This window comes from Malus sylvestris, chromosome 2 (genome assembly GCF_916048215.2).
Source record: "Malus sylvestris chromosome 2, drMalSylv7.2, whole genome shotgun sequence".
NCBI lineage: Eukaryota > Viridiplantae > Streptophyta > Magnoliopsida > Rosales > Rosaceae > Malus > Malus sylvestris.
The window spans coordinates 3,156,664-3,181,727 of NC_062261.1; the positions used below are offsets into that span (position 1 = coordinate 3,156,664).

Here is a 25,064-nt window from a genome sequence, read left to right on the forward strand (position 1 = left end):
TCGTAATCACGAAACTTCTAAGTATCGGAATGTGGTATCGTCTTGACTTGCCTTATCTGTCTCATAGGTAGATGTGGCATCTTCTCTGGAAGTACTCTTTCTCCATCCAGGGGTGGTATCTTTAACTGGTGGAGATGCACAAGGTAATGTATCAATTTCACTTGAAGCTTACTTGTAGTTTCAGGCTTGGTCAAGCGCGATACAAACCATGTAGTAGGAGTCCCTCAAGTTGCCGAGCTAGGGGATTTGCTGAAAGAGGTGACAGACAAGGTAAGCAATCAGAACTCCGGCTGATTGTTCACATTCTCCCTATCTTGCAGGCAGCATGAAGGATAAAGAGAAGAAAAATGAGAAGATATGATATGGGATACTTTTGCTTTTGAAGAAGTAACTTTCCACAGGCTTATTCTTGAACTGAGCTGTAGGGTTTTCTGGTTTCCTCCAGAGTATAAGGCCGACTGAAGAATTTGAGGGTCAAAACAAGTCCATCAAATCTAGAGTACGTTCGACCCTACTGATATGGGATACTTTTGCTTTGACAGAGTAATGGATGTATCGGCACGTGTGCTGTTACGCTTGTCTCCACATGCTTCCTTGTATCCTTCTCACTTGCCCTATCTGTTCCTCAGGCAGATGCGGTATCTTCCCTGGAAGCATAAGATGTTGAAGATGAGTACTCGAGAGCAATGCCAGGTAAGTAAGTTCCAGGCAGTCAGTTCCTGGCTGGAAGCTTGATTCCAAGTGCTGACTGATTGCTCTCTTTCTCCTTGTCTTGCAGGTAAGAACAAGGCCAAAGGAAAAGACAGGGAAAAAGCATGATATGGGATACTCTTGCTTTTAACCCTGATGATATGAGATATTCTTGCTCTAGTATAACTTGTTTGCAGAGGTATTATCGGGGGGAAAGAAAGCTGAATATTTCGAAAGGCTTCGTTGAGAGTGCCCTCTCATATATGAGGAAGGGTTGAGCATTTTTGCAGGTCTGTCTGTCCGTTGGGGATGGAGGTTGACATATATAGGAGTCTCCTTAACAACAAGTAATAATGCTATTCCTTTACCCTGTCAGAGCACTTTGAAAAAGTGGTCTGTGGTATGTGGAAAGCTGATGTTGCGTGTGAAGATTACAGACAGCTTTATCCAAGGAGATCCGGCTCTTGTAGTTGGGAAAGTGTTGCCTCTTCGGTTTTCGAACAAGCAATCCTATCAGGGATCTGGCTCTCGAGATTCGGAGAACGATGTCTCTTCGATTTTTGAGAAAGCAATCATTCTGGGGGTCTGGCTCTCGAGATTCGGAGAGCGGTGTCTCTTCGATTTTTGGGAAAGTAATCATGTTGGGAGTCTGGCTCTCGAGATTCGGAGGGCGGTGCCTCTTCGATTTTGGAGCAAGCAATCTTGTTGGGAGTGTTTTCTCGAATGTGAGTAAAGGTTGGGCATGTTTGCTAGTCTACCTTGCCACGAAGCACAGAGGTTGACATACAGGGACTTTCCAATTATCCAGCAATGGTACTGTTCCTTTACCCTCTCTTCGATTTTTGAGAAAGTAGTCATGTTGGGAGTCTGGCTCTCGAGATTCGGAGGACGGTGCCTCTTCGATTTTGGAGCAAGCAATCTTGTTGGGAGTGTTTTCTCGAATGTGAGTAAAGGTTGGGCATGTTTGCTAGTCTACCTTGCCACGAAGCACAGAGGTTGACACACAGGGACTTTCCAATTATCCAGCAGTGATACTGTTCCTTTACCCTTGTGGGTAATAATATGGGGTAGCTAGACCTTCAAAATTTATGTGTCTAAACTTTGTTAGTGCTGTTTCTTTGCTATTCTTTTACCCGTCTTGGTCAGAGCGATGTAGTGGAAGCTGCAAGCTTCACGTGCTCAACTTTGGCAGGGAACTTTGGCAAAGTTATCTGTGATACACATGAGCTACTATTGCGTGTGGGAAGTGGGTGATTGAACAGTAAGACTCATGTGCTTTCTACTTCACCAGAAGTCTTCGACAGAATGCCCATAATTTCCGCAAAGCTGAGTGTGCGTGTGACAGGTGCTGCCAAGGCTGGAAAAGTAGGTGCCTCTTCGATTTCTGAGATCGGCCCTCGTGGTCTCTGAGCAGCCCAACTTTTGAGAAAGCAAGCGCCTCTTCGATTTCTGAGATCGGCCTTCGTGGTCTTTGAGCAGCCCAACTTTTGAGAAAGCAGACGCCTCTTCGATTTCTGAGATCGACCCTCGTGGTCTCTGAGCAGCCCAGCTTTTGAGAAAGCAAACGCCTCTTCGATTTCTGAGCAGGCGCCTCTTCGATTTCTGAAGCTCCGTCGAGTACAGATTTTTATAGGGGCTGGCATTAAGTTCCAAAGCACACTTGAATCTCCACCAGTAGAAGCTCCATTCTTACACTTCTAAGATCTTGATTTGTTCGACCTCTTCTCTCTTCAACACCTTTGAAAATGTCTGGCCCTTCCGACCGTCGTTTTGACTTGAACCTTGTTGAAGAGGCAGCCCCGCCTTCTCCAGACAACATATGGCGCCCATCCTTCGTCTCCCCTACTGGTCCTCTTACCGTTGGGGATTCCGTTATGAAGAATGATATGACCGCTGCGGTGGTGGCCAGGAACCTTCTCACTCCCAAAGATAACAGACTACTTTCCAAACGATCTGATGAGTTAGCTGTTAAGGATTCTCTGGCTCTCAGTGTTCAGTGTGCAGGTTCTGTGTCTAATATGGCCCAACGCCTATTTGCTCGAACCCGCCAAGTTGAATCATTGGCGGCTGAAGTGATGAGTCTCAAACAGGAGATTAGAGGGCTCAAGCATGAGAATAAACAGTTGCACCGTCTCGCACATGACTATGCTACAAACATGAAGAGGAAGCTGGACCAGATGAAGGAATCTGATGGTCAGGTTTTACTTGATCATCAGAGATTTGTGGGTTTGTTCCAAAGGCATTTATTGCCTTCGTCTTCTGGGGCTGTACCGCGTAATGAAGCTCCAAATGATCAACCTCTGATGCCTCCTCCTTCTAGGGTTCTGTCCAGTACTGAGGCTCCGAATGATCCCCCTCCGGTGCCTTCTCTTTCTGGGGCTCTACCGACTGCTGCGACTTCTCCTAAGCAACCTTTGTGAAGACTCTCTCTTGTTTGTTTATTTTGACTCATGTATATGTACATATTTGTAGCTTATCGGGGATATCAATAAATATGCTTTCCTTCATTTCAACGTATTGTGTTAAATACACCAAAGCCTTCTTCGCTAAGTTCTTTGAATTTTCTTTTGTTGGAGCTTTGTGAGTGGAGCATGTAGGTTGAGGTAGTGTTCCCTTAATTTCCTGAGTGAGGAAAACTTCTCGGTTGGAGACTTGGAAAATCCAAGTCACTGAGTGGGATCGGCTACATGAATCTTAGAACGCCATTGTGCTCGGTCCTGTGTCATGTCCTTCGTTAGATCCAAGTACTCTAAGTCTTTTCTTAGAGTCTCTTCCAAAGTTTTCCTAGGTCTTCCTCTACCCCTTCGGCCCTGAACCTCTATCCCATAGTCGCATCTTCTAATCGGAGCGTCAGTAGGCCTTCTTTGCACATGTCCAAACCACCGTAACCGATTTTCTCTCATCTTTCCTTCAATTTCTGCTACTCCTACTTTACCCCGGATATCCTCATTCCTAATCTTATCCTTTCTCGTGTGCCCACACATCCAACGAAGCATCCTCATCTCCGCTACACCCATTTTGTGTACGTGTTGATGCTTCACCGCCCAACATTCTGTGCCATACAGCATCGCCGGCCTTATTGCCGTCCTATAAAATTTTCCCTTGAGCTTCAATGGCATACGGCGGTCACACAACACGCCGGATGCACTCTTCCACTTCATCTATCCAGCTTGTATTCTATGGTTGAGATCTCCATCTAATTCTCCGTTCTTTTGCAAGATAGATCCTAGGTAACGAAAACGATCGCTCTTTGGTATTTCTTGATCACCGATCCTCACCCCTAACTCGTTTTGGCCTCCATTTGCACTGAACTTGCACTCCATATATTCTGTCTTTGATCGGCTTAGGCGAAGACCTTTAGATTCCAACACTTCTTTCCAAAGGTTAAGCTTTGCATTTACCCCTTCCTGAGTTTCATCTATCAACACTATATCGTCTGCGAAAAGCATACACCAAGGAATATCATCTTGAATATGTTCTGTTAACTCATCCATTACCAACGCAAAAAGGTAAGGACTTAAGGATGAGCCTTGATGTAATCCTACAGTTATGGGAAAGCTTTCAGTTTGTCCTTCATGAGTTCTTACGGCAGTCTTTGCTCCTTCATACATATCCTTTATAGCTTGGATATATGCTACTCGTACTCCTTTCTTCTCTAAAATCCTCCAAAGAATGTATCTTGGGACCCTATCGTACGCTTTCTCCAAATCTATAAAGACCATGTGTAAATCCTTTTTCCCATCTCTATATCTTTCCATCAATCTTCGTAAGAGATAGATTGCCTCCATGGTTGAGCGCCCTGGCATGAACCCGAATTGGTTGTCCGAAACCCGTGTCTCTTGCCTCAATCTATGCTCAATGACTCTCTCCCAGAGCTTCATTGTATGACTCATTAGCTTAATACCCCTATAGTTCATGCAATGATCAGAGTTAAGATATAGAGATCAAATGCCATTGCAAAATCCAAGATAGCTTCCCCATCCTCGTTTCTCTCCCCAAAACCATGGCCACCATGAAAACCTCCATAGTTGCCACCTCCAGATTCCCTTGATGAAAGAACTCAAGACAAACCGAGTAGCTCAGCAACGAAACCAAGCAGCTGCACAAAATCTTCCTCAAAAAATGAGTCATTGAAACCGTGATGACAAGCATTCAAGAGGCAGACAGTTTGGGGGAAAAGGGGAGGCAAGAGGAAGAGCCCGATGGGAAAAGAGAAAAGCTGGGGCAAAGCCTTCAATTGGAGGTGCCTGTACAGGTAGTAGTCGTGATGAGGAACTTGCACGGCAGCTCCAAAATCAATTTGATTTGGATGATTATCATGTCAGTGTGTCAGCATATTCTGATCATTAAAATTGGTATTGTTGTTGTATTGCAAGATTTCTGATGTTATTGTGCTGCAACTGAAGGTACAAAAGGGTGATGCAGAGAATATTAAAATGAGCATGTTTAGCTACCAAAAAGAAGATGACAAAGATTATGAAGGGAGATGAAGAGGAGTAAGGGGACAGGGGAGGAGCAGAGGGAGGGGAAGAGGAGGATTTCATTGACTTTGTCATTTCTTTTATTCTCATCCGTAGCTTTCAATCTTAGAATTTTGGTTGTTTAGCTACATTTGCACTGATTTTATGAAAAAGAGTTTTTCCTCGTTGTGTTGTAATAGATACTCTTTCTGTAAGTCCGATAGAGTTTGTTACCCCACCAAAAAGCTGTCTCCTTTTTTTTATTTTTTAATTGAAGTCCACAAACATGTGTAAGCTATATTTGTTGTGTTCATTTTGTTTTACTGTGTCTGTGTGACATCTTAACTTGATGGTGTTTACAGAAGGACACAACATGTAGATGTAGCAAATGTGTTTTGTAAGGGCCGAAGAAACTGATCATGGGCAGGTGTTTGCAATTGGTTTTCAGGTGAGGGATATAATAAGCACTCATAAAGTGGGGAACAGTCGAAGTTGACCATTTTTAGAATAAGTGGCAATAGTAGAACTGAGAAATGAAATTGCAGAGCGCATGTATATTTATCCTTCTGAAGTGTAGTTTTAGGATTGAACACAATTTCATGTACAATTCATATTTTTGCTTTTCATTTTTTTCTGTTTGTTCTCGTAATGGTTAAGAAGACATGAATCATATGTATGTAAATATTGCATATTGTATATATACTTAGAACTTTGACATGTTTTATATGGTTTTAAAACCTGTAGCATCACTAGTAGAAACTAAAATCAGTGAAGGAAGCTTATGAACTCATCAGAGTCGAAGGGAAGTGGAGAAAATTTCCGAGATATTCTATTGAGCAATCCATCATTTCTGAGTCTTGCAAATGAGATTTTTTTTATCTTAACAGGAACAACTCTACAATCTTACAAACAACTTCCTTATAAAGTTTTGGAGAATCCAAAAATAAGACTCTTTTGATTGCGCAAACGAGTTCATCGACTGCAAAGGTATTAGAAAAGGTAATAAATCTTTTAGTAAATGTAGAGTCAAAAGGTAGTAGAAACCATTGATTGGCATATTGAGGTTATCATTGATTTTCTTTCTAACCTTAAAAGTAAATTCGAGTAGTATTTGTCAAATATTTGGGTGAATGTCTTATATTAATTGTTGTAATGTTATTTGATGCAATAAATTCAAAATTCAAAACAACTAATTGAAAAAAAATCATAGGAGTCTGAAGAAAAAAAAGCTTGAAATCTGGACTCGCCTCTATTATCGAACTAGGAAAGCGAAAATGATAGAAATGAGATTATTAGATGCGTCATGGCTTGGTCCTCCCTCAACATCATGGCTTGCTCCTTCCTCATCCGAATCCCAGTAAAAATCGCTTCAAGTGTCGTGCATATTTTCCTTCATAAGTTTGTCCCATACTAGATTAACCCCTGTTCTCATTATTTTAACAGAATTATCCCGCTTCGACAATTGATTTTCAAAAACTATATCAACTTTATCCCCGCCTTGCAAATTGAGCTCATTGTTCGACAGTTGTCCCTGCCAAAGATAATCATCTTCATAATTCATACTCGTAATTCCTCTGAATTTGAAGGCCTGCAACTTAGTACGCTTGGTATTACTTATAACAGTAATCTGAAGATTAGGTAAATCTTTTTTTCCGCATCTGAACAAGCAGAACAGAGTTAGCCCTTCAAAATTATGATCATCGGTCGGGAGAAAATCAAAACTGACTTGAGTGCCCTCGTTGACAAAATCAAACCAATTAGGAACATAATTCCCATGGAGAGCAATGCCACCTATTCCGCAAGAAGTCCATCCCTATATATACAATACAAGTGTCATATATATATATACATGTATGCGCACGATAGGAAGGCAATGAGAGGGAGAGAGCGAGATACCTGTAGGATGTTCTTCCTAAAATCAGCTGTGAGATTGGGGCAGCCATGCATATCAATCCACGTCATGGAGTTTAATGACTTATCCAAGCCTGGAACCTCAGTGAGTTTGGCTGAATCACTTACATCCAGTTCTCTCATATTTGACATTTCCGAAAAGTCCGGCATTGTTTCCAATGCAGGGCAATCATCGGCAAGCAGAACTTTCAGATTTGTTGGTAAATCAAGGATTGTACAAAGACATTTGCTTCCATTTAACCGCAATGTTTCGAGCTTTGAAAGACCACTGAGGTTTGGTAAGCTACGAAACTTATTACCATTCAGAGATAAACGAGTGAGATTCTTCAATCCTACGATGGAAGGTGGTACTTCTCTTATGGCTGTTCTATCTGCTTCAAGTGTTCTCAGTGATATCATCTCCCCTATATCCTCATGCACTTCTCTGAAACTTGTACACCAATTAAGAAGAAGAGTCTCAACAGATTTTGACTTGTAGAAATCCCTAGGAAGAGAAATAAGCTCGTAACATCCGCTAAGGTTCACCAAAGAAAGTCTTTTAAGATGACCAATGGAGGGGTGAATCTCGGACAGACTAATACAGTATTCCAATATCAACTCTTCAAGATATGGGACTTGTGAAAAGTCTGGTGATTTCTGTAAGGAATCGGAATAGCTGAGATCAAGGGTTTTCAAGTTATGCAGCGACTGTTGCAGAAAATCAAAAGAAAATTGAAATTAATATCCGAAATGAAGATGTTATAAAAAAAGAAAAAGAGAAGAAATCCAAAAAACAAATAGAAACAGAACATCATCAGGTGTAATTCATTGTACCTTGTTACCCTCCCAAACTTGTACCAGTTTGCTTCGCCACATCTCTAAAACAACTAGTTTATCTTGATTAAAAAAGTCATCCGGTATGGACTTTAAAGGGCATCCAAACCAACGCAACCGTATTAACTCTTTGGGAAGATGTTTGTATTCTCCATTAAGCTCTACGTAGCTCATGCGGTCAAGTGTTGTCAGTGATAAATGAGCGAGATTCTTCAATCCTACTATGGAAGGTGGTACTTCTCTTATGGCTGTATCCTCTGCTTCAAGTGTTCTCAGTGATATCATCTTCCCTATATCCTCATGCAGTTCTATGAAAATTGAACAGTCATTAAGAAGAAGAGTCTCAACAGATTTTAATTTATAGAAATCCCTTGGAAGAGAACGAAGATTGGAACAACTTTTAAGGTTCACCAAAGAAAGTCTTTTAAGATGACCAATGGAGGGGTGAATCTCGGACAGACTAATACAGTATTCCAATATCAACTCTTCAAGATATGGGACTTGTGAAAAGTCTGGTGATTTCTGTAAGGAATCGGAATAGCTGAGATCAAGGGTTTTCAAGTTATGCAGCGACTGTTGCAGAAAATCAAAAGAAAATTGAAATTAATATCCGAAATGAAGATGTTATAAAAAAAGAAAAAGAGAAGAAATCCAAAAAACAAATAGAAACAGAACATCATCAGGTGTAATTCATTCTACCTTGGAACCCTCCCAAACTTGTACCAGATTGCTAAAATGCATCTCTAAAACAACTAGTTTATCTTGATTAAAACAGTCATCTGGTATGGACTTTAAAGGGCATCCTGCCCAGCTCAACCATATTAACTCTTTGGGAAGATGTTTGTATTCTCCTTTGAGCTCTACCCAGTTGAGGTCAAGCAGTCTCAGTTTCTTCATTTTGGCAAATGCTTTTGTACTGAAACTAGTATTGCCATAATAATAAGGCAAACGTAGAGCAAGTCCTTCAATTTTTCCAGTTCCCTGTTAACAAAAAACAAAAAGTTAGTGGTAAGAAACAGTATATTTGCATATGTTTACATGTATTATTATTATTCATTATGCAAAATCACGTACGGTGAATATATTTACACATGAATGTTGTTTAATGTACAATTGACTTGCGCGGGTTTACATATATGGTTTTCTTGTATGATGCATAAATCCAAAATTTATTGGGAATGAACTTACAGAATTATTTGTCAATACATCGGTGACTTCCTGATGGTTCCACAACCTACTCCATTTTCCTGGTTGATCAGGAGATCTTTCAGAAATGATTATTCTGGCCATTTCTCGAAGCAAATCATGCATATTCAACTTGTTGTCTTCAACACTTATAAGACATCGTTCGCGAAGGACACTGATTCCTATTGTTGCAGAAAATCCACAGCCATCTAATATTTTGGCGATATAGTCCTTGTCCTTTCCAATAAAGAAACAAGATATGTCAAGGAATATAGCCTTCTCTTTATCATCTAGCCCTTCAAAGCTTATTCTAAGTGGGTTTATTATTTTTTCATAAGGAGTTCTTTTCAATTTCTCCAATTGACTTTTCCACTCTGCTATGGTTCTTTTAAAAAAAAAAGAACCTAAAACTTCAAGGGCTAGTGGCAAACCTCCACAATAAGAAACAACATTTTTTGAGAGTCCAAGATATTCTTCGTTAGGCCATCTATTTCCAAAGGCATGCCAGCTAAAGAGCTCCATAGCTTCATCTTCATTCATTTCTTGAAGCGGATAAACTTTGTCCACATTTAGTAGTAGACGTTCATCTCGTGTCGTTATAATAATTCTACTTCCTGGACCAAACCAATCGCGACTTCCAGCTATTGCACACAGTTGTACCTCTTCATCTATGTTGTCCATGATGACAAGTACCCTTCTATGTTGAAATTGTTGTTTTATCAGATTGGTACCTTCGTCAACAAATCTTATTTTAGACTTCTTTTTCAAGATGTCAAAAATAAGTTTGTTTTGTAAATAAACCAGACGATGTTTACTTGTACTGTCGCTATTGTCGGCAAGGAAACTTTTGAACTCAAACTCACGATGAATTTCGTTATAAATCCTTTTGGCAGCTGTTGTTTTACCCAATCCACCCATCCCCCAAATTCCAACCATGAGAACATCATTTGATCCACCACTTGAAAGATCATTGATAATACCTTGAATGCGAGATTTGATTCCAACTAGGTGTTTGGTCACATGTAATTCATTTGTTATGGGGAGCCATTTCCAAATACTCTCGTCAACAATTTTTTTAATGAACTCTGCTTCACGCCTGAAAATTGAATTCGTAAGCATTAGTGGGACTCAATGAAGGCTCTGTAGGAGATATCAGTACATTAACAATTTTCTTTCTTTTCTTCATATATATATATATATATGTGTGTGTGTGTGTGTGTGTGTGTGTGTCATTTTAATTGCGATTCTTGGTCATCTCAATTGTTAGATTGAAACCTTAATAGTTTTTCCATTTTTTATCTCAGTCTTTGACTTTGTACACCTCAACATTTTAGTATTTATTAAATTTCCATGTCATTTTTTTTGTATCTTAAAATAAAAATTGTTGATTGAGTCCAACATTTAAAACACTTTATCTTCTTGTTTTTTTTATTATTTGTAAATGGCTCTAGTTAACAGCATTTAAGGGATTTAGATCAAATAATTAATTTAATTCATATGGCAAGTGGCATTTTACCATAGTGGTGCAAGGGTGTTGAGCTCTTTTATGACGACGTGGGTTCAAACCCCGTCGGTGTCTAATCTAACAAAATATATCATTTGACCAAAAAAAATATAATTTAATTAATATCTCACGGATTTAAAGGATTTGAATCCAAGATCGAATCTAAAAACTTATGAAATTTGAAATTCCCAAAATTTATTGGATCATAGATCTACAAATCTTACAGATTATGAGACTTAAAACAAATGTCTACAATTAAAAAATAGTGCCCATATTTCTGCAAATAATGTACCGTATTAAATTATTATGAGTACATACAAAACCAATGAAGTATAGCCAACCATAAATTGAACAATCAAGATTAATATTCAATATTCTTTAAAGAAAAGGATTAATATTCAATAATAAAAGGAAAATAAAAAATAAAAAGAAGAAAAGAAGTTGATACATAAATATATTGGTTGGGGTCTCGAGAATGAACAAGCATGATGGATTGAGTTTAGAGGTGATGTGCGTGAGGGATGAAAAAGAATGGAGGGGTTTAAATGGCTGTTTATTTGACTCAAATGTAGGACGGGAAGAGATTTCAATTATCTAACTAAAAATCTGGACAAAGCATTTAATATTAATTTTAACAAATAAAGGGCTAATACTTCAACCAAAAATTATAAATAATTAGCAAATTATTGACGTGTAATTTTTCAAATTTTAAAATGATGATGTGGACAAAATCAAAGGACTTTGATTATATATATATATATATATATATATATATATATATATATATATATATATATAAAATAAATAATAATAATAAAATTATGTAAAATGTTAATTAATTGAGAGATCAAGTCATTCACTAAAATGTTTCAAATCTTGAAATAAGCAGGTAAATGATTACCCGTTGCCAGTTGTTTGGTGGTCAGACAAATTTGTATCTTCTGTATGACCCTCTCTCCGCCTCTTCCTGACATGTGAAGGATCAGTGTGAGAGATTAAGGTGTATTAATTAAGTACGTTAATTAGAGTATTACAACTTAAATCTTGAAAAGCAAGTGAATAATTACCTATTATTAGCGATTTGAAGATGGTGGCCAGACAAATTTGCAGCTTTTGTGAGAGCCTCTCTCCACTGCTTTACCCTTTCTTGTTTAGCTTCACGTTCCTTGTCATCTTTTTCTTCATGGATGTCCTTTTCGTGTTTCTGAAATGCTTCGGCTAAATCTCCGTTCTGCTTCCTGATATGCGAAGGATCAACGTGATAGAATATTGGCAAAACATGTCGCCCCAGTTTGTCTCTGCACTCCATGATCTTCACCAGCTCGTCAAGACACCAACTCGAATCCGCATACATCTTTGAGAAGACAATGAGAGAGATCCTCGACTCTTCGATTGCACGAAATAGTTTTTCTTTTATTTCTTCCCCTCTTTCTAGACCGTCCTCATCAATAAAGACTTGGTATCCTCTGTTTTTTAATGCCTCGTGGAGGTGGCTGGTGAAGCCATTGCGCGTGTCTTCACCTCTAAAGCTCAAGAACACGTCGTAACTCCAAAGTTTTGACTTGGAGGAGGACGAAGAGGAGGCTTCGTGGGCTGTCATGGCAGTATCCACAATTATGGCACTGCAATGGTTCAGATCAGAGACTTAAAAAGTGGCAATGGTTGTGTTTGTGTTGCCGAATGATGATACCTAAACACAAGTCAAGATCCTTTAGTAAAAAAAAGCAGAAGTTTATAATATAATATTATTGATGTATGAACTTGAGAAACGACACACTATCGGGCCCAAGTAAGAAAGAAAGGAACACAAAAGGACAGACTACCGACACGTAATAGGACGGTGGAAGGCAGGAAAGAAGGGAACTCTGAAAGATGCTTTATTCACGTGAAGGAAAAGGCCCATGTTTGCTTTTCTTCAAGAATATCTGAACACAGGGAAAAGCCTCACGTGAAGGAAAAGGCTCCAGTTTAATTAAGATCTACCTCATATTACGTTTATCCCCAACTAATGTTAGTGACCTTCTGTTTTAATTTTGCTTTTTATGCATTAATTTTCTTCAAGAACATATACATCAATTTTTTTCGCACTATGTTTTTATTCTGCAATATCTCTCCTTGCCAAAGATAATCGCTTTCACGTTCATGAGATTTCGGTATTACTGAGGTAAATCCCCACAGATTTTGAAATATACAGAACACCCCAGATGGGTAATTTGTAACAAAACCCCCCAAAAACAAAAGTTGGGGCCATAAGAAAGATCTAGATCAGATCCCAGATGATAAAAATTATTAAAAAGTAAGAAAGTTAGTACCGTTTTACTGAAAACAGCAGCCTTCTCTTCCTTTCTTCAGAAACAACTACAACCAGAAGAAAATAACCCCAAAAGAAAAAGGATTAGTCCCAAACAATTAAGTAAATTCAATTTAACTGACAGAAAATAAAAAACCCATTCCTTATAATTTCAGATCGTAATTTCAGGATTCAATTCTGCAGAGAAATTGGCAGAAAGGAAAGAGATAGATAGATATATAGATAGAGGGAGAGAGAATGAACCTTAGCACCCAGAACCGAGAGAGAAACATCCTGCAGTTGAATTAAAGTTTCAATAAAAATAATTAATCAGAGAGCTGAAAAGGAGTACGCTTTGGAGAAGATTTTGAGAGAAAGTTGGGTTACAGTGAAAGTAGAACTGTAGAACGGACCAGATCGATCTTCATGTATAGAAATGTTGAAGGTAGAGAAAGTTGGGTTAGAGTGATATAGTTTTGGCAAGAGACGGGCAGGGCAAGGAAAATGTGGATGGATCAAATGCCAAAAGCACTCAAATATATACAAGAACGCCTTACGTCTACTCCACTCACATTATTGATCACATCCCGATCCAATATTCCACCATTTGGCTTTCTCCTTGCTTTCCAGGAAGTGGCGAGTTGAGATTAGCAACGGACAAAATATCCGTGGGTTTGGTAACTTCGGTTATCCGGTCTTTTAAAATTCATGATTATAGTTTGGATAACCATTTAAACAAATAAATGAATATGAATACAATCGTTTATTCATAAAATTTAAATAAATGGTTATAATTATTACCTACAATTATAATGAGTACCAATTTAACCGTTTATTTAATATATGTCACATTAAAAAAAAAAACCAAAAAACTCTAAAATTGTTCGACCTTTCACACTCCCGCCGGTCATCCCTCTACTCTTCTCTTTTTATTTTCATTCAAAATTAATTCAATAATTTATATTTTGGATTTAATTGAATTGGAGGTTTGGATTGGTCTCACATGTGGTAAATAATGAAGGAAGGAGGCAATTGTTTGTGGTGCTGCTGACTAATCTCCAGGCAAGAGTCACTTCTTCCTAATTTATTTTCACGGACACTCACACATTGGGTTTTTATTTTGATGCCTCTGTATTGGTTTTATTTACTCTTTTTCTTATGATACTAATTGATTGCCAACCACACAAGTTTCTTAACGATAATGACTTGTATAGCATGAGCATCTGGCAGTCGTAATTGTTTTCATCAATGATACAATAATATATATACATTTTTTTAGGACTTAAAATATTAAAATATGAAAATACATGTTCAATGTACTTATAACGGTGTTTAATTGTTAGAAAAAATTATGGCAAATTTCTATTTTAATTTTCAAGTTGTTAAAAAATTATGACAGGTAAAATAAAGGGGTAAAATGAGTAAAAAAAAAAGGTAAACAGATAAATAGTTACGGTTAAATGGGTACGCGATTATGAGTATGATTAACTATTATAAATGGTTACCGTTTGTGCAATTACCCAATGGGTAAATGGTTATGCGGGTAAGAGTTTAAACGATTATGGGTAAATAACAACGGTTACCCGTCCGCCATAACCGTTGCATATTCTTAGTTGAGATCTTTTCTGGATCTGTGTGTCGGAGCTCAAGGATTGTTGAAGAGAGGAAAAGAGAGATCTTGATTCTTAGTTTGTATGAGGTGAGTTAGTAAAATAAGTTAATGAGAACCGCATGATTTAAAATGAGTGGTCCAAATCTGCATTTGTTCACTACGAACACTGAGATCCAGAAAGAATCTGAATTAGTAAGTGGCTACTTTTTTTCTTCTTAATTGTCTTCCTAATTCGGGTTTAATCCTTCCAGAATAACTTATTATTAATTAGTAACCACGTGCTTATCATACTCTTAAGAGGTATTCATCAATTTCCCCCCTAAACTTGTAACTATTGGCCAATTTCCCCCCTCAACTTTAATTTTGGCCAATTCCCCCCCTCAACTCTCATAATTAGTCAATTTCCCCCTCAACTTTAATTTGGCCAATTTCCCCCCTCAACTCTCATAATTAGTCAATTTGCACCCTACTGTTAATTTTTTTTAATTTTCCATCTATTTTTTTTTTCTTTCAATCTTTCTAATAACTTCCAACAAAGTACTAAAATTAACATAAACTCACCTGCATAATATAGGGTAAAATGTACAAAAACATAATACAATTAGTATGTGATATGAGTTGATTATAAGAAAAAGTTATGAATCGGGTTTAAAGCATGTAGAAGAAGAAATAATAATCCTAAACTCATGGATCAGACCTATTTCAATAAAATGTGTTATTGTTAATAAGGAGTCGAAAATTATGAATTGACTAGTCATTTTTGCACTAAAGCTCGATTCTCCACAATTTAATTGAACTTAGCTTTCACTTTTATAAAGAAAATTGTATTCACATACAAAAATGTACACATCAATCCTTTTCGTTATCAATTTTGTATAGTAAAAAATCAAATAAAATTACTCCATACTGATTTATTATGACTAATAATACTATCTATGATAAATTGTAAAATTCTAAATTTTAATCTATTTGTAATAAGATAAAGACATAGGAAAATGATTAACATACATCTTATTTAGTTTCTTACACACACTTGTTTACTTATGATCAAATTAAAAAATTAACAGTATGGTGCAAATTGACTAATTATGAGAGTTGAGGGGGGAAATTGGCTAAATTAAAGTTGAGGGGGGGAATTGACTAATTATGAGAGTTGAAGGGGGAAATTGGCTAAAATTAAAGTTGAGGGGGGAAATTGGCCAATAGTTACAAGTTTAAGGGGGAAATTGATGAATACCTCTACTCTTAATCTGCCCACTCCCATGCGCCATGACCACTAATTAGGCTCAAAGTATTCTTTTATAACCTGTCTCTCCATAGTACTTTTCAGTATGCTAGGAAAGAAACGGTATATCCTAATAACAACTAACAAGTTAACTCATGCACAATTTTGCTTGTTAATTTAATTACAAGCATCCTCCATTTGATGATAAGATCCATATATTAGGTACCGTTTGGTACGTGGGACGGGACAGAACGGAGTGGGACGAGGCATTTCGTCCCACGTTTGATGCGCCTAAAACGGGTGGAACGCGCTGTTCTACGGGACAAATTTTAGGTGAATTTTCGTTCCGCCTTACTCTCCTGAAATGACTCGTTCTACATATATGGAACACAAAATTGTAACATCTCTATCTCCCTCGTCTTCCTCCTTGTTTCCATCCGAGGGCATATTTGCTCCCTCTCCGTTCCGTCCCGTCCTGTCCCATTCCGTTCCGTCCTGACCCGTCTGCATACCAAATGATATATTAATGTCATCAGAGACAACAACGGATTGGATTAAATTAAAGGTACATTGTAATTAGTTCAACCCTTAACAAAAAAATTTGAAGGGATAGAGCAATCCTACTAGCACTTCATAATTCCTCGATTCATCAAAAAGCTAGTTAGCCTGCATAAAAACAAGAAAAAGATAGCCACCATGGTTGTCGTAGTTGTCATCACCTTCCATCCCATGGATGCTGCTAGGGCATAAACCATAATCCATATCATAGCCGACACCATCTATGCATGATGACGGGGCATAATCATATCCGTCATCACCATCGTCGTCTCTCCGTGCTTCTTTAATAGAGAAGGGACCGCTATTATTATGTTTTTTTTTTTTATACTTATATTGTGTTGTTTCCACTTCTATATCAAGGTATTTTGTAATAAAACATTTACATATAATGCGTTGCGCATGAGATAAGATAAGATTCAAGTTGCGAGAAAATATCAATGTAATTAACGGTGGGTTGTTGATCAATCTTTATGAATCTGTACAGTGTTTGCATTTGTTATGTGTGTGTGGTAAGCTACCAAGGATAATACCGAAATAAATACCCAAGTCTAAAGTCCATAATATAGTCTTCAAGTCTAAAAATTGAGAAATCAGAGGCACCATCGGCAATGCTATTATATTCAACCCCAAATTCAAATCCATGGCCGCGGTGGCCGATTGGGACGAAGAGAGCCTTCTAATTGCAAGCCGGGTGGTCGACGATACATCGGAGAGAGATTTTAAACACAGGAGACGCCCTGTCTTGGACTCCAAGACCCCACCCACCAATTCATCAATAAGCTATCAAATAATATGGATTATTCAATCTTTCTTGAAAATTATCTTATTCATCCCGTTTGGATTGAACGATTTGGATTTGGATTTTGAATCTTTTGCTTTTTCTGGTTCAGAGTTGGAATTGGAATTGCAAAGATTGAAGGAGATTTGAGGTTATGGATGGAAAAAGGACATCAACTTGCAATCAGGGGTAAAATAGAAAATTCATTACTTAGGTCATTTTAATTGGGCTAGTTTAGTATTGGGTTTTGTCATAACTATTAAATAAAGTTAGTACATGATTTTTTGTTAATATTCAAAGTTTTCAAGTCCTTATCATTTGTTTTTTTTTTAAATAAAACTGGTTTTTGGTTTGGAGTTATGATGCTTTATGGGTTCGTTTGGAGTTATAATGTTTTATAGAAAAAACCAACCAATTTAAGAAAACAAAAGAAAAGTAATTTTTTTAAAGGAGTTTTTGAATTTTAATTCTTTAAGAAGATTATTTAGTGTTAAATTATATATTGATTTTAGTCCTTTAATATGTACTTAATTCAAATTCATATTATATTTTTGTTTTAATATTTAATAGATATCTTATTTAATGTCATTACATTAAATTTTAAATTTATTATTATACACATTTTAATTCATTAATTTTATTTAACTTCCTCTAATTAGTGTACCTAAACGTCCGTATCATAATATATTTTACTAAATTAATGTACCAAAATGTTCGTACCTAAATATATTGTAATGAACTAGTGACACATAAGAAAAATGCAAAAAACATAATTGTACCGAAAATTTCATACCTAACTATATGATACTAAACTAATGTACCGAAATGTCGGTACCTAAATATATTATACTAAATTAGTGTACAGAAATATTCGTACCTAAAAATATTATACTAACCTAGTGTACCGAAATATTCGTACCTAAATATATTATACTGAATTAGTGGCACATAAGAAAATACGCAAAAACATAATTGTACCAAAAAATCTCTACTAAAATATTTTATTATATAAGATACTTACCAAATGAGAATTAAAATTTATAATATTTTCATAAAATTTAAATTCATAAAATTATCCAATAAAAAGGAGAAACATTGAATACATATGCTGACATTAAATAAAATTTAAATACTAAAATTAGTTTTTAATCTTGTATAAGATATTTTTTTTAAACTTCATCTCATTTAAGAATTAAAATCTAATTTTCTGTTTTTTAAATCACCATCTTGACATCGTCGTCGTCTTGTCCATCTTCTTGCACCACGAGGCACTCATCATCAGTTACCAAGTGGAAAAGCAGGACCTGTTTTTGACAAAAAAAAGTGGAAACGCCAGGAGCTGCTTTTTGACAAAAACAGTGTGGAAACGCAGGAGCTGCTTTACAGGAGCTGCTTTTTGACAAAAAACAGCGTGGAAACGCAGGAGCTACTTTTTCATAAAAAAACCAAGGGAAGGACGTTTGCCGTGGAAAACCATGATGATCACTGAACAGGTAAGATTTAAGTTTCGCAGAAGATTCATATATGAATACAATCGAGATAATTGACAACATGTTGTGGTAGGTATATACTGGAAACTCCTCTGAAAGTGATAAGAACTAGCTCATTTTATTTTCTCTTACGTCAATTGAGAACGAATGATAATAATATTCTCATTTAAAAATTTTTGCTCTATTTTTATTTATTCTGCAATGTTGTATACATAATTTAAATCTTCTACCTTCGAAGTCAACTCTTTAAAAATTAATTATACTAAAGTTTAACAAAATTTAATAATCTACCGGTCATATAATAATTAAACAAACTATGTTATTAAACACTCAAGTTTTGACATGAAACAGAATAAAGAGGAGGCTTCATGGACTGCCATGGCAGCATCCACCGTTATGGCACTGCAGTGGTATAAATAACTGCTGAAAAAATGATAGTGGTTATGTTTCGTTAAATTTATTGAATTCAATGTTTAAAATGATGTGTGTAATCATCTTCTCCAATTGAGAGACTCTCAAGTCTCTTCTAAAAGAAAAGCAACTTCAGTACGGGCCCCAGGGAGACAAAAATGGTTCTGTAACCCTACCGACAAGTAATTGGACGGTGGACAAGCATGCAGGAGCTGCTTTTTCAAGAAAAGCAAGTCAAGCTCCTCCAGTCAACAGAAGCAAAAGTCATCCTCCGCTTTATTTCGTGCTTGTTTCTTATGAAACAACATCCAAACGCGAAAGATCTTCATGCTTTCGGCCCACCCAACAATACCAGTACATCGACCTTTGAGGCTACACATTGGTCTGCCCTTGCAGGCCTTAATTTTGGGCTATTGGTAATGAGGGCCAAGTCTTCTTCCAACTTTTCGATTTTCCCATTTATTACCCGTGGGCTCTTCTTCCCCTAATTCTTTCCATACTCCCTACGACGCCGTTTCATGACCTATTTGGGACTGTACAGTCTTTACCGTACATTTTCCCTTTTTACCGCCAGGTCCGAGCAAGATTTGGATCCTCCCTAAGCTAATGGAGAGGATCCTCTGATCAATTATCATGGGTCGTTGGATTTTTATTCAACGATTATAATTATTATAACTTTAAAATGACCTCCTGTTTTTAGCCGTTTGATAAAAATCCAACGGCTTACGATGACTGGTCATGAGGATCCTCTCCATTAGCTCATGAGAGGATCCAAATCTGTCCTTGCTCGACCTGCATACGCTCCGAAAGTCTTCTCACTATCCTTTGTGTTTCTCGTTAATTTTTCTTGTTTTTTGTTTGGTTGTTGAGAAAATAGATAAAGAGAAAGAAAAATGAGGTCTTTCGTTTGTGTTTTTTTTTTATCACATTGCTTGGGTAAGGAACGTTGCTAGTATGAAATTGAGCTAGATTATGGAAAACAACGGCAAATAGGATAATAAGATATCAAGATACTAACACTTTTGAAGAACTTAGTGATGAACATTGTGTGCTTCGTCTTCGTTTGTTTTTTTTTTTATCCCATATGTACAAATTTTTTAATTTTGACACTTATTAGGTGAAGGCTTATTTTTAGCTACACTCATTAAAACTTGATTTTAATCTCATTTTGCTCATTGTAACTGAAAAGTCACCACTTTACTCTCTGAAACTCAAAATTCGCTTAATTTTGCTCCTTGGAACCCAATTTATATCCCAGTTTGCCCCCTGAAACTTGAAATTCGTCTTTATAAAATTCAAAATTCACTCCGCATTGCCTTAGATACGTTAGTTTCTTATGTGAATTTGATTTGTGTGAGCTAGGCTAATCAATTTCTTTTTTATATCTCTTCAATTTCTTTTAAATTTAATATCTCTGATTGTTGAATGTTGACATGTAATGGAAATTTATAATCAAATGTATTGCATATGTGACATAATCTTATTGGGTGTTCGGTTCCATATATGTTTTAGGAGGGGATCTATAAGTTTCAAGGAAAAAAGAGAGTTCACAGGTCAAAGTGAAATGAATTTTGAGTTTCAAATAATAAAGTTGTAACTTTTAAGTTACAAAGGACAAAATGAGATTAAAAGGAAGTTCTAAGGGGCGTAAACCTTATATGGAACATCATTATACAATAGATATAAGTACTTTTTCATGAAAACTAGTGCATAGATAAAAGTGAGACAGATAACACTTGTATGAAAGATTCCTTTGATGAAAGAACTCAAGATAAACCTAGTAGCTCTGCAACGACTACGATGCCAAAAGAAGGTGGATTTTCATTCATGTCCAGCTTGCAGATTGTTATTAAATTTTACAATCATCCTATGCTGCGTTCGGGTTTTGTGTAGTAGTAAGTTTAATTTTATGTCACTTAGTTGTGAGGAAGGGGTCGAGAGGAGACCCTTTTTTTAAACTTCGATTTGTTCACTAATTATTTATAGGGAACTTTAACGAAAAGCACCCGGTACTGTTTACTTTAACGAAAAACCACATTTTTATACTAAAAAGTCAATCCTGGTACTATTCACTTTACCCTTTATTTTGTCCTTATCATTAAAACTCAAAGTTTTCAAGCCATTTTCATTAGTTTTCCTTTATTTCTAGCGGTGCATGTATTATTTATAGTTTTGTCTGTATCAACGTCACGAACATGTAAAATGGAATTATACTTCGATCACAGAAGAAACACATTAAGTTATTTATTTATTATAAATGTTCTACATTTGTTTACTTTGTAATTTAAAGCTGATGTATTATGGCTTCCACAGAAATTGAAGCTGTCCCCGTTCAAAACCAAGCAGCCGCACAAAAGCTTCTTCAAAAAATGAGTCAACAAAACCGAGATGACAGGCATTCAAGAGGAAGACAGTTGAGGGGAAAGAGGAGGCAAGAGGAAGAGGCAGTGGTGTTCACTTTGGATGTATGGGGAAAGATAAAAGCCGGGGCAAAGCCTTCAATTGGAGGTGCCTTTACAAGTAGTAGTTGAGACGAGGAACTTGCATGGCAGCTCCAATATCAATTTGAATTGGAAGATTATCATGTCAGTGTCTGCATATTCTGATCATTAAAATTGGTATTGCTGTTGTATTGTAAGTTTTCTGATGTTATTGTGCTGCAACTTCGGGTACAAAAGGGTCCTCATGATGTGGACGCATAGAATATTAAAATGAGCATGTTTAGCTACCAAAAAGACGATGACATGGATTATAAAAGGAGAGGAAGGGGAGGGAGGGGACGAGGAAAGGGGACGGGGGAGGAGGAGAGAGGGGAAGAGGAGAATTTCATTGACTGTCATTTCTTTTATTCTTATCATGCTTTACTCTGTTAGGTAATTTCTGTTATTGAAATGAATATGATGATTGTGAAACCGTAACTTCTAATCCTAGAAGTTTGGTGGTTGAGTTACATTTGCACTAATTTGTTGAACAAGAGTTTTTTCTCATGTTATGTTTGTAATAGGTACTATTTTTGTAAGTTATATAGAGTTTATTACTCCAATAAAGATCTGTCTCTTTTATTTATTTATTTTTTCAATTGAAATCCTACAAAGATACCTAAGCTATATTTGATGATTTCATTTTTTTGTTTATTTTTAGCTGTGTGACTACTTAAGTCGATGGTATTTACAGAAAGGGCACAACACGTAGACGTAGCAAATGCGTTATGTAAGGGCCAACGAAACTGAACATCGGCTGGGGTTTGCAATTGGTTTTCAGGTAAGGGGTGTAATGAGTCCTCATAAAGTGGGAACAATGAAAGTTGGCCGTTTTTAGTAAGTAGCTGTTGTAGAACTGAGAAATTAAATTGCATAGCGCATGTACAATTCATGTACAATTCATATTTTTGTTTTTCATTTTTTCAGTTTGTTCTGTTAATGGTTAAGAAGACATTAACCACATGTATGTAAATATTGTAAATCATATAGATACTTAAAACTTTTGACATGTTTTATATGGTTTTTCAACCTGTAGCATTGTGCGGGCACCATCCCTAGTAGAAACTAAAACTGTAGAAGAAGCTTATGAACACAATAGTCAGAGTGGAAGAGAAGTGGAGAAAATTTCCAAGATATTCTATGATGCAATCCACTATTTTTGAGTCTTGCAATTGAGCTTTTTGGATTTGATTTTCAACTTAAGAACTTTCATTTAAAAAAATATCATTAAATTATAATATTAAATGACAACCGCTTAAAGTGGTGTAGCTTTTTTGGAAAAAAAAAAAAAATTTGGAAGAATAATTTTGGGCACACTGGCTCTCATTCTCACAAAAGACGAACCAATACCCTGAACGACGCCGTTTGATGAGCTATTTGGGACTGCACCGTACAGTTCCCGTTTTCTGTTGCACAATTACGAAAAACCCCAAAATCAAACGCCGCGGCAAACAGGCCCTAACAAAATGGAGGGGAGTTCCGGCGCCGCTTCCGACGCCGCAATCGAAACCTTAAGAACCAGAGAGTAGTGCTTCGGCGAAATCGAACAAATGAAGGAGATGATCCTGATCCACTCCGCCTTGTCCGACGACATGCGTACGGTGGTGATTTCAGTGGAATCCGAGCTCACCAACATGGACGTCAAATCCATGTCCGCCAGGTCCTTGCCCTGCCCGCATACACTCCGAAAGTCCTCTCACCTTCTCAGCCCCAAGGTCCTCCAGGTAAATCCTACACCTCTCTGTACTTCTCGTTAATTTTTCTTGTTTTCTGTTTGGTTGCTGAGAAAATAGATAAAGAGAAAGAAAAATGTGGTCTTTCGTTTGCGTTTTTTTATCAGATAGCTTAGGTAAGAGACGTTACTAAATTCCGTGTGGAGGGTTTTACGAGGAATACGAGTAGTCGGCGGCTTTTGAAACTTGGGCTCACAGACGGCCACAGTGAGGTAGCAGCTGTGGAGTACTCTCGTATCCCGGAAATCGCTGACGACGTCGTTCCTGGAACTAAAGTATTTTCCACTACATATACAATAAATTTGGAAGTTTTAGGTCACGACTTACAGTTTATGGCTCCAAACTGTTTGTCACGAAATTGATTATTTGATTGGTGGTGTTTTGGTATCAAGAGGACGAATAGATTCTTGCTCTAGATCAGGGCAAAAGCTTGCCGTCAGAAATTGAGGAGGGAGAGATTTAATGACAGGTATTTATCCAATCTCAAATATTTTTTATTTTTATTTTTATTTTTTTACAATTTTTGAAGAATTGGGTTGTTTTGTAATGATGAAATGAATGGTGGTTTTCTGTTGAATTTTACTGTTTTTCAATTTGGAATTTCTGTGTGGATTGCAAACTTTGAATTTTTTATTTTATGATGGTGATTGAGTTTTTCTTGCATTTGACACAAAATTAATGAAATGAGATTGAAAAATGAGGAGTTGCTATCAAGCGTTAATGTTTTAGTGTAATTTCACATCTATGATTTGAAAGCGTTTCCCCCAATCCACGAAGAAGAATATTAGCTGAGTGAGCAACTTTTGTTTTTAATACTGTGTTTTGAAAATATTTTGGAGCAACATTGTTGAACTGTAGGGCAGAGTTTTTTAACGAAAGAAAAGATCAAAGAATCCCAATTTTTTATTACAACAATTAAAAAAAACATAGACAAATCTTTGTTGGGTAGAATCAGAAGAAAAAACAATACAATTAGCCGCAATGTGAAGAATCATCTCACAGTAGAACTCCACATTGCAGATGCTTGACTAAACCTGAATTGTTGTAATAAAAAATTGGGATTCTTTGATCTTTTCTTTCGTGGGTTCTTGTTTAACTGTGTGACATCATTAATTTGATGGTGTTTAAAGGAGACAACATGTAGATGTAGATATAGCAAATGAGTTTTGTAAGGGCCCAAGAAACTCAACATGTGCTGGGGTTTGCATTTGGTTTTCAGGTAAGGAATGTAACAAGCACTCACAAAGTGGGAACAGTATAAGTCGACTGTTTTTTTATTGCGCAAACGAGTTCATCGACTGCTAAGGAAGTAGATGTTCTACTAAAATGTACAGTCAATCTTTTGCTAACTGGCATCTTCAGGCTATCCTTGCTTTTCTAACCTTAAAAGTAAATTCCCAAATATGTGGTGGAACTGTGGAAGCAGGGCAAGAATTTCTGTAAATTCGAGTGGTATTTGTCAAATATTTGGATCAGTGTCTTCAAATTAAAAAATAGCTAGTTATTGAAAAAAAATCAAAATTCACAATCCCAGTTAAAAAATTGTGGTTTAGTTAAGCATCTGTGGAGTTCTAATGTTCATGAAATCTACAATCTTACAGACAACTTCCTTCTACAATTTTGGAGAATCCAACAAAAGACTTCTTTTTTTTTTTATTGCGCAAACGAGTTCATCTACTGCAAAGGTACTAGAAAAGGTATTAAATCTTCTAGTAAATGTACAGTCAATATTCTGCTAACATGTTAGGGCAAATCAAGATTAATGAAAAGGTAGTAGAAACCATTGACCGGATTTTCTTTCTAACCTTAACACTATGTGTGGACGAAGAAATTTAAGATTACTTATGAATTTTAAAATGACAGTATTTTATTTTTTAAAATTTGTGAATTTTCTTGTTTAATTAACCTAAAAAAACAATAGAAT

The 25,064-nt window shown here is 36.6% G+C and overlaps 2 protein-coding genes and 3 long non-coding RNA genes across 28 annotated transcripts in view; 4 read left to right on the forward strand and 1 right to left on the reverse strand.

The window, feature by feature from the left end:
- Nucleotides 1-4,861: 4,861 nt before the first annotated feature.
- On the forward strand, nucleotides 4,862-22,421 carry LOC126594011 (uncharacterized). Of its 2 annotated transcripts, none has more exons than XR_007613101.1 (3): nucleotides 4,862-5,010; nucleotides 5,097-5,785; nucleotides 22,335-22,421. It is a non-coding gene; the product is annotated as an uncharacterized LOC126594011 (long non-coding RNA). The 2 variants fall into 2 exon arrangements; XR_007613102.1 differs by lacking the exon at nucleotides 22,335-22,421 and adding an exon at nucleotides 5,895-6,260 and having other exon boundaries at nucleotides 5,097-5,598.
- Nucleotides 6,501-25,064, reverse strand: part of LOC126593823 (disease resistance protein RPV1-like) — a 34,032-nt gene continuing 15,468 nt past the window's right edge. For 3 of the 21 annotated variants that reach the window (XM_050260063.1, XM_050260000.1, XM_050259956.1), the window contains 7 exons: nucleotides 11,631-12,156; nucleotides 11,465-11,530; nucleotides 9,063-10,155; nucleotides 8,574-8,855; nucleotides 7,875-8,447; nucleotides 7,047-7,748; nucleotides 6,501-6,963 (listed from right to left, as the gene is read on the reverse strand). In XM_050260063.1, coding sequence (XP_050116020.1) covers nucleotides 6,520-6,963; nucleotides 7,047-7,748; nucleotides 7,875-8,447; nucleotides 8,574-8,855; nucleotides 9,063-10,155; nucleotides 11,465-11,530; nucleotides 11,631-12,156 — 3,686 coding nt within the window. In that variant the 3' untranslated portion in view covers nucleotides 6,501-6,519. The other 18 variants (XM_050260068.1, XM_050260009.1, XM_050259964.1 and 15 more) reach the window with 15 other exon arrangements.
- On the forward strand, nucleotides 20,626-21,993 carry LOC126594034 (uncharacterized). Its single transcript, XR_007613109.1, has 2 exons — nucleotides 20,626-20,740; nucleotides 21,241-21,993. It is a non-coding gene; the product is annotated as an uncharacterized LOC126594034 (long non-coding RNA).
- Nucleotides 22,676-25,064, forward strand: part of LOC126593974 (uncharacterized) — a 32,183-nt gene continuing 29,794 nt past the window's right edge. The window contains exons 1-3 of one of the 2 annotated variants that reach the window (XR_007613075.1): nucleotides 22,684-22,932; nucleotides 22,967-23,131; nucleotides 23,248-23,794. Coding sequence is in view for 1 of the 2 variants with exons in the window: in XM_050260163.1 (XP_050116120.1) it covers nucleotides 22,958-23,131 (174 nt within the window). In the remaining variant the exon portion in view is untranslated. Of the gene's footprint in view, nucleotides 23,132-23,247; nucleotides 23,795-25,064 lie in introns of those variants that run through there. The other variant, XM_050260163.1, reaches the window with a different exon arrangement.
- Nucleotides 23,284-24,944, forward strand: LOC126594020 (uncharacterized). Of its 2 annotated transcripts, XR_007613103.1 has the most exons (3): nucleotides 23,284-23,415; nucleotides 23,533-23,609; nucleotides 24,360-24,944. It is a non-coding gene; the product is annotated as an uncharacterized LOC126594020 (long non-coding RNA). The 2 variants fall into 2 exon arrangements; XR_007613104.1 differs by lacking the exon at nucleotides 24,360-24,944 and having other exon boundaries at nucleotides 23,533-23,794.